This window comes from Hylobates moloch, unplaced genomic scaffold (assembly GCF_009828535.3).
Source record: "Hylobates moloch isolate HMO894 unplaced genomic scaffold, HMol_V3 SCAFFOLD_2182, whole genome shotgun sequence".
Classification (NCBI taxonomy): Eukaryota; Metazoa; Chordata; class Mammalia; order Primates; family Hylobatidae; genus Hylobates; species Hylobates moloch.
Window position 1 is genome coordinate 1 of NW_026654457.1, and position 8,865 is coordinate 8,865.

General features: G+C 60.0%; 1 protein-coding gene across 2 annotated transcripts; it reads left to right on the forward strand.

Moving 5' to 3' along the window:
• Positions 1-72: 72 nt before the first annotated feature.
• Positions 73-5,936, forward strand: LOC116464916 (signal peptide peptidase-like 2B). 2 transcript variants are annotated; one of them, XM_032148148.2, is made up of 5 exons: positions 73-151; positions 280-379; positions 977-1,054; positions 3,447-3,607; positions 4,949-5,936. In XM_032148148.2, the coding sequence occupies exons 1-5, from the start codon at positions 104-106 to the stop codon at positions 5,210-5,212; spliced, it is 651 nt and encodes a 216-aa protein (XP_032004039.2). In that variant the 5' UTR covers positions 73-103; the 3' UTR covers positions 5,213-5,936. The 2 variants fall into 2 exon arrangements, with proteins under 2 accessions (XP_032004039.2, XP_058291176.1); XM_058435193.1 differs by having other exon boundaries at positions 84-151; positions 3,447-3,670; positions 4,949-5,084.
• Positions 5,937-8,865: the final 2,929 nt, after the last annotated feature.

The following is an 8,865-nucleotide window of genomic DNA, read 5'->3' on the forward strand; positions in this document are numbered from 1 at the left end:
CTACCCCCCATCTCCCTCCACCCCACACCATGCTCCCCTGCCCCCCAACCCATCACCCCGCCCCCTCACTCGACCCCCTTCTGTGCAGAGTGGGAGCAGCATCATGGTGGAGGTGGCCACTGGGCCCTCGGACTCGGCCACCCGTGAGAAGGTGCGTCTTCTGACCGCAGGGTCTCAGGTTGCCGTGGGTCAAGGTGTTGCGCGGAGCGGAGAGGGCTCGAGGCATCCCACGGCCGGGTGAGGGTCCTGGAGGACGTCGTCCTCTTCCTGTCTTTGCAGCTGCCCATGGTCCTGAAGGTGCCCAGGCTGAACTCCTCACCTCTGGCTCTGTGTGACCGGCCCTTCTCCCTTTTGGGTTTTGGAGACATTTTGGTGCCAGGTACTGAGGCGGGTGGGGCACACGGGTCCACGCTGTGGGGCAGGGCCCCGGGCGGCTGAGGTTTGCCTTTGGGAGTGAGTGGCCCGCACACCGTCGGCTGGAGATACAGCTCTGAGGGTCAGAGTCGGGCAGGTTGGGGCCGTCGAGGCCTGGGTGCCTGGGCAGCGAGGGCATTGCCTGGGTGGGGTAGGGACCCCCTTGGTTCCTAAGGAGCGGGGAAGGCCCCCGATTGCAGACAGCCTCACCCCATCCTGCTCGGGGTTTTGCAGGGGTCCCTGCTGGGGCCTGGGTCCCGGGTCTTAGTGAGCTCATGTTGCTGCAGAAGGCAGAGACGGTACCCCCGCAGCCTCAGTGTCCCCAGGGTCCTGCCAGGTGTGTCTGCCTGGACTTTGCTCTCACTGTGGTCTCAGTTTACCCACTGAGAGTCATGGCAGCCCTGTCCTGAGCGAGCGTGTGGCCTGTCTGTGAAATGACAGCAGCCACCAGGCAGCGAGAGGCCCACGGCGCCCACAGGTGCTCAGGTGCCCGCCCTCCCAGGAAGCCCTTGTTCCGAGGCTCTGCGGGCCCGAGTGAGCCTCCACCCCGTGCCTCCCCCAGGGCTGCTGGTGGCCTACTGCCACAGGTTTGACATCCAGGTACAGTCCTCCAGGGTATACTTCGTGGCCTGCACCATCGGTAAGTGCCTCGGTTGAGCCCGTGCTGGCTGCTCCGGCTCCAGCCCTGCCCCGACTCAGCCTCTGTCCTGACCCTGACCCCTAACCCCAACCCCAACCCCAACCCTAACCCTAACTCCAGCTCTAACACCGTAACCATAACACCCTAATCCTAAAACCGTAACACCCTAACCCTAACCCCCGGCCACTCCGGGAGCTGGGCTCGGGGGGCTGGGCCTGTGCCTGCATCCCCGTCTTTCTCATTCTCCCTGGGCCTGTGCCTGCATCCCCGTCTTTCTCATTCTCCCTAGCTTCCATTGTTCTGTTCTTTTCTTTTCCTTTTCTTTCCTGTTTTCCCCTTTTTATCTGTGTCTTCTTTACCTTGTCTTCTAATGTTTCTTTTGTTATGAACGTATTTACACAAAGTGCCGTTATCTGTTGACCCACATTGTTTAAAAAAAAGTCCCCCACCGCAGCCGGCCCTAAGGAAAGAAGCTGCAGTGCTTTCTGGTTCCTGGGCACACGGGCGGGCCAGGCCGCCTCTGCCGAGCCACGCCCCCGACCCCGCCCTCCACGTGGCTCCCTAAACGGCCACTCCCAGGGCCAGGAGAGTTCAGGCCGGCCTGTGGTGCCTTTGGTTTGTGTTGGTCCCCTCACACCTGCTTCTTGCAGCTGCAGGTGCCCCTGGCTCTCCCCTCGCCCCAGTTTACTGCCTTCATGGTTATCCTTTAAAGTCACGGCTGAGGCCGGGTGCGGGGGCTCATGCCTGTGATCCCAGCATTCTGGGAGGCTGAAGTGGGAGGATTGCTTGAGTCCGGGAGTTCAAGACCAGCCTGGGCAACATAGTAAGACCCTGTCTCTGCAGAAGAATGCAAAAATTAGCCGGGCATGGTGACATGTGCCTGTAGCCCCAGCTACTCTGGAGGCTGAGGTGGGAGGATCGCTTGAGCCTGGGAGTTCAAGGCTGCAGTGAGCCATGATCGTGCCACTGCACTCCAGCCTGGGCAACAGAGTGAGACCCTGTCTCGAAAGAATAATAATAAAATGAAAGAAAAAACAAAAACACAGCTGCAGAGATTTGTCTCTCCTGAAGCATAATTTGTCAAGTTGTCCCTGTAATTCCTGAGACTGAAGCCGCTGAGGTTTTTTAGGTGCCAGCCCTCTCCGTTTGTCTCTGCTTCTGTCGATGATGGCTGATGGACACGTGGATGGTCTAAAATGGACCAATAGGGACGCTCCCTGTGGTGTGGTGTCAGAAATGCAGAGATGAGTGTCAGAAAAAGTGCCGGGGGCAGTGTGCTTGCTGGACACAGCGGCTCTCTTTTTTAAGAGTGTTCTAGTAAAAAATTAATTTTCTCAGAGCTTTATTTTGAAATAATTTCAAATGACAGTCGCAGGATCGGTACAGAGAACTCCTGTGTGCCCCGTTCTCACAGGGACTGGTCATTTCCTCACATTCGCTTGATTCCGTTCTCTCTCCAAAAACACACTCACGCGCTGTCCTGTGTACTGCAGTTGGCCCTCCCTAGCCATGGGTTCCGCAGCTGTGGATTTCACCAGCTGTGGGTTGAAAATATCTGGGGAAAAGAAACTGTATCTGTACTGAACGTATGCAGATTGTTTGGGCCAGTATTCCCGAAGCAATGCCATGCGACAGCCGTTGCCCGCGGTGACATCGCATTTATATTTGTAGGAACCTATGGTGATTTATGGTTTGGCAGGACGCGGGTGGGTTCTAGGCAGACACTGCGCCAGTTTACATCAGGGACGTGAGCAAGGGGGGTCCTGGCAGCCTTCCCCTGCGGGTGCCAAGGGTGGCCATGCATGCGTTTGTGTACTTACACGCACAGCACACGTATGTAAATCAGGCTGTGTTCTCAGGGGACTGGGGGCACGGCCCTAGTGGGTGGACACCATGCCCTTTGACCCCAAACATTTCACCGGGTGTCTCCTGAGAACATACTTTATACGCCCACAGCTCAGTGTTCAGGGGTTTTCTGGTCAGGCATGTGTGTCACCTTCGGCTGATTTTCTCATTAGAGGTTCATAGAAACTGTCCCAGACAGGCCTCGCAGCCCCCCTCCGCTATCACGTCTGCCTCCCGCTGTCCTGCAGCTGCCCGGAGCCTGCCCCTCCGTGTTCCTCTCGCCCTGGCCCTTCCATGTCCTCAGTGACCCTGACACCCCTCTCACTGGCTCCGGTGGGGTCAGGGTGGGAGTGCGGCCCAGGAGGTGCCGGAAGGATCCATGTACTTTGGGGAGCCTGTGGCCCTGCCGGCTGAACCCCCGCTCTACCTCTCCCGTCCTCGCACACCCCTGCCCTACACCACCCCCAGTCCGCTCACGTTCTTCCCAGGGAAATGGGTGGTGGCCCTGGCCTGCCTGGCTGAGGTGATGCCTCCTCTGTCCCCACAGCCTATGGCGTTGGCCTCCTTGTGACATTCGTGGCGCTGGCCCTGATGCAGCGTGGCCAGCCCGCTCTCCTCTACCTGGTGCCCTGCACGCTGGTGACGAGCTGCGCCGTGGCGCTCTGGCGCCGGGAGCTGGGCGTGTTCTGGACGGGCAGCGGCTTTGCGGTGAATACCAGTTTGCTCTGACTGTGAGAAATACTCGCCTAGTGAGCCCTAACTAGACTTAAAGTTGAGTGAGACCTCCAGCCACAGCCAGCCCCGCGGCCGCGACGGGGCCCAGGGTCCTGGCACCTTCTGCTTTGGGTGTTGTGCGCGTGTGGCGCCAGCAGAAGGACCTGCGAGCAGCTCCCATGCTGGGTGGGACCCGGGGGTGCTGGCTGGGACCCGGGGGTGCTGGGTGGGGCCCGGGGGTGCTGGGTGGGACCCAGGGGTGCCATGTCCTTTCTAAAGTTGCTTCCCCCAAAACAGTCACCAGCGCCCCACCTGCGTGAGCATCGGGCATCCATCTCCTCTCTTGCCAAGAGCGAGGCGCCCGACTGGGGGTGGGGCTGCAGGGCCCTGGGCGAGGGGAGCAGGCCGGGCCTGGCTGTGGAAGCCCTGTCTCCTGTCCCCCTCCACAAGGCAGGGGGCGGTTGGCAAGGGTTAAACACGCGATGCAGGGAGGGCTTACGCCATGTCGGTTCTACTTTTGTGATTTTTGTAAACAGGAGTGGGTGGGACCCCCCTTCCAATGTGCCGCTTGGGGTGACTTCCTAGGTTCCCGGGACTCAGGCACATCGCGCCCGAGAGCTGCCCCCGCCCCTCCGGGCAGCGCGTCTCGGAGGCCGTGACTGCCCAGGGAGCGGCCCTGCGCCACAGGACGATCCTCAGGCTGTTGGGCATCGGTGCAGCTCCTCCTGTAGCCGGCCTCCCTGTGGGGGAGATGCCGCGCTTCTCAGTGGTGCCGGCCACGCATAGGGTCCTGCGTCATGTTTTTGTGGAGGTTAAACCACACCCGTCCCTGCCGCACTGGTGTGATGCATTGGGTCGAGCTGTGGTTCCAGTGCCGAGCTGGACTCATGGGTCCCACAGATGAGACCATGGCCTGAGACCAGGCCCAAGGGAGAAGTCTCCTGGGGCTAGCACCCCCACCCCAAAGGTCTCCCCATTCTGATGGGCATTTCAGAAGGTTCAGGAGAAGCTGGGGACCAGGCCCAGGGGCAAGAGACGGTGGTCCGGGCTTTTCTTTGAAGAGGCTTTGCACAGCTCCCAGCCTCTGCTGGCCTCGGATGGCCCTCCCGTGGCGCCTGTGCCGATGGACGGGGTCCTGGGTGCCCGTGGGTCATGGAGCCAGCCCCCTCCTTGGGACACCTCTGCTTGTCCCAAGCCTGGGTCCAGAGCCTCTGGGGATGGCACCTCATTTTGACCCTGCCCCTGTGGCCTGCGGGTGCTGGGCGTCCTGGCCCCTGCCAGGGCCCTCCTCTGGGTCCCTGTCTCCACCTCACCTCTGCCTCCCTTCTCCTGTAGAAAGTCCTACCTCCATCTCCGTGGGCCCCAGCGCCAGCCGACGGCCCGCAGCTTCCCAAAGACTCTGCCACGCCGCCCTCCCCGCAGCCGCCCAGCGAAGAACCAGCCACGTCCCCCTGGCCTGCTGAGCAGTCCCCAAAATCATGCACGTCCGAGGAGATGGGGGCTGGAGCCCACATGCGGGAGCCTGGGAGCCCGGCTGAACCCGAGGGCCAGGACCAGGCCCAGCCGTCCCCGGTAACCCAGCCTGGTGCCTCGGCCTAGGGGAGGGGTGAGACGCTCGCTGCCGTGCCCGCCACACCAAGATGTTGGGGCTGCCTGGTGCCCACTGGAGACAGACAGAGAGACGCCTGTCCCCTGGGACTGAGGCCTGTGCTGTCCCCACCCGCCCCAACATGGTGCTCATCCTTGCCGAGACCCCTGCGGTCCGTGCCCGCGCCCAGCCCCGCTGCCCCGGCTGCACGCCTGCTGCTCCAAGCTCGCCCGGCTGCCACAAGCTCTCTGCGGGTCCGTGCTCCCCACCGGGGTGCATCCTCGCAGGCCCTGCCTGGCCTCTCTGCAGACCCTCAAGCGTCGTCTGCATGAGTGAGCAGGCGTGGGTGGACTCTGGCCGCGGCCACACTTGGTGCTCACCATCTGCTTCGTCCTTCAGGTGACCTCCTTCCCCACAGTGTCCTGTTCTCCGGGCGGAAGAGCAGCTTTCTGTCTCCCAGAAGGCATCGCTTCTCCCTCTTGAGCAGATCGTAGCCCCTGGGAGGTTTGGAAGCTGCCTCCAAGCCTAGGACACGAACTGGCGGCCGGGGCGGCCTCTGGACCATGGCGCTGGCTGAGACAGGCCTGTGGGGCAGGGTTTTGGGGCGTGAACGAGGCTGGCCGTGAGTGGACAAGCTGCTTCCCTGGCTAAGGCCCTGCCCTGCTCTCAGCCAGAGGTGCCTGGCCGTGCCTGCACACTCCTCCCCGTTTTAATAAATGGTCGCAACTTCTAGAAGTCCTGCTGGTGCCACCTGGTGGGGTGGACGTCTCTCAGACTGCCCTTCTGACAAGCAGGGGTGGGCGCCAGGCAGGCTGAGTCAGGCCCTCAGGGGTCCCTGGAGCCCTGGGAGGGAGGGACTGGGTCGTGGGAGGTCCCGGTAGCTCCCGGCACCCGACCTCGCTTCCCGTGTGGGCCCTGTGTTGCTTTTCCGCTGAGAGGGGCTTGGGCCTCAGTTCTCCCTGTGGCAGCGGCATTGATGCGTGGGTTCTTAACCCTCTGGACCCAGCAGCTAGGAGCTTCTGGAACCCACGAGGACATCTGCCACTGGCGTGGTCTACTCACAGATGGGGTCCTCCTGACTCCAGGGCAGAGACGTCCGTGTGGGAACTGACCGAGGCGTGGCCCCAGGCCCCGGCATCCTCCCCTCGCTGCACATGGTCACTTCCGAAGCAGCGCCCCCTGTGGCTGCAGAGACAGAGCCCGCACCCTGGCTGTCTGTGGTGCCAGGGCCCCGGCTCCTGCCCGCCACCCACCCTGTCCACACGCAGCCTCTAGACTCGAGTCCAGAATCTGTTTCTGTCAAGTCAGTCGTCCCCAGCTGCACACGGGGACTGCTGAGCGCTGCGCTCTCATGGGTCTGTTCCAGACAGAGGGTGGCAGGGGTGAGCCCTGATACCTTCCAAAAAATACCAGCTTCCCAGGGAGTAATGGCACCTTCACTGAAGCCATTTTGTACATGGGGATGGGGTGGGGACGTCTCTTTTTTGGTGTTGGACATTTGACCGGTGGGGAGGGGTTCAGAGGCGGCGGTCCTGTCCTTGGCTCCGTCTGTCCGTGTGGTCTTGCGGCCCTTCAGTCCAATCATTAAACACAGCTTTTGATACACGTGGCCCGGCCTCTGCCTCCGCAGTGCATGGCTTGGAGCATCTGCTCCGTGCAGGTCCCGGTGAACAGAACTGAGAGCTGGCAGGCCGCCTGGCTGTCCTGCAGAGGACGGGTGGGAATTGCCACCGCAGGGCCGGCCAGTGCTGTGAGGTGCCCAGCGTCACTCCCGTGGGCTCTGTAGGCCACGTGGTCCCTGTCACGCTTCTCAGCTCTGCCACTGTTGCTGGACAGCATCACAGACCGTGTGTAAAATGGACCAAAATACCTTTTACAAAATTTAAATAGAGATGGGGTCTTGCAGTGTTGCTGAGGCTGAGCTCGAACTGCTGAGCTCAGACGATCCTCCCACCTCGGCCTCCCAAAGCGTTGCAATTACAGGCATGAGCCACCACACCCGTCCCCCAAATAATTTTCATGCCAGACTCTGAAATTGGAACTGTATGGCATTCTCACATCTCAAAAGAGTTTATTATTATTTTTTTCTCTTTAAAAATGCAAAGACCTGTCTTAGCCGCTTCGGGACAAGGTTTGGTTTCCAGCTGCTGCTGGCTGGCCCCAGGCCTGTGGGCACGTGGGTGATGGATGCGGGTGTGCGGGCCGAGAAGCCAGTGAGTCCTGAGCATCTGCCAGGCATCAGGGACTGTGTGTGTGTGTTCTGGTCTCACAGAGTTCTCCGCTACATTAGAGAAAGTGAGACCCAGGCCGGGCATGGTGGCTCACGCCTGTAACCCCAGTGCTTTGGGAGGCTGAGGTGGGAGGATTGCTTGAGCCTGGGAGTTTAAGACCAGCCTGGGCAACGTAGCAAGACCCCATTTCTACAAAAATTACCTGGGTATGGTGGCACACACCTGTAGTCCCAGCTGTTCAGGAGGCTGGGGTGGGAGAATTACTTAAGCCCAGGAGGTCAAGGCTGCAGTGAACTGTGATCGCACCACTGCACTCCAGCCTGGGTAACAGAGCGAGACCCTGTCTTAAAAAACAAAACAAAACAAAAAAAAAACACCAGCAAGCCTCTGAGGCCACATGGCTGTAAGGGATCAGAGATGTGGATTTCTCCAGGCCCTGAGCCAAACCACGACTGCCTGGCGGCGTGACGCCCTTGGCCTCAATGGGAAACGGGGTAAGGACGCAGCGGGAGATGGAGGCCCAGGCCTTACCACTCACAGCAAACCTGAATTCAAACCCACTGGGGAAGGGGCGGCTTCATCACGGAAAGCGAATTCCAGAATACTTGAAGTCACACATATGTTTCGGTTTTTTAACTTGAGCAGTTCATTGATACGCTCCAGAAGGAGCGCCCCCAGTGGCCTTTCCACGGGGGAAATCACTGCTCAGAGGCCACTCGGCGATGGCTCTGAACACCTCCCCTGTGTGCCTCTAGTGGTGATTTGTCCTGTCCAGGAAAAGAAAAACTCGCTATGTCATTAGCTCCGGTGGACTTGAGACCCAGGGCTGAAGGTTACAGTCAGGACTCAGCGCGTGGAGCCCTGAGCTCACACCACGTCCACCTGTGACCTCCTGCGGTCGTGGGCAAGTCCCTCCGCCTCCAACTCCCTGCCCTCTGGAAAGAGGGTTAGTAATGTACCTACTGCAAGGCACGGCAGCCAGGATGTCCCCAAATCAGCCGTCTGGTTGGACGCTTAGAAGCAGTTGTGACTTTTGTGTTAGTGACACACTTGGTTCGGGAAGACAAAGGGGCTCCTGCCAGGCTCAGCAGGTGCCCAAGCTCGGGGGTGTGTGCACACCTTGACTGCCCAGGTCATACACGGCCCAGGGATGTCAGGGAGGGGTAGAGCTGGGGAAATGGAAACAGGCTGCTTGTTGGCACTGGGGAGGATATTTTGTTTCTTTTCCTGGGGAGCACCCCTCTGTCTTGCAGTTTAAGTTACAAAGTGGAACAATATGGTAACAATAGTGATTTTCTTTCACTAAGCTGACCAGAGCTTACACATTTTTTATCCACTCACCTATCCATCCATTTATCCAACCAGCCATCCACCCACCCACCCACTCATTTATCTAACCATCCATCCCTCCATCCATGCATCCATGCATCCAT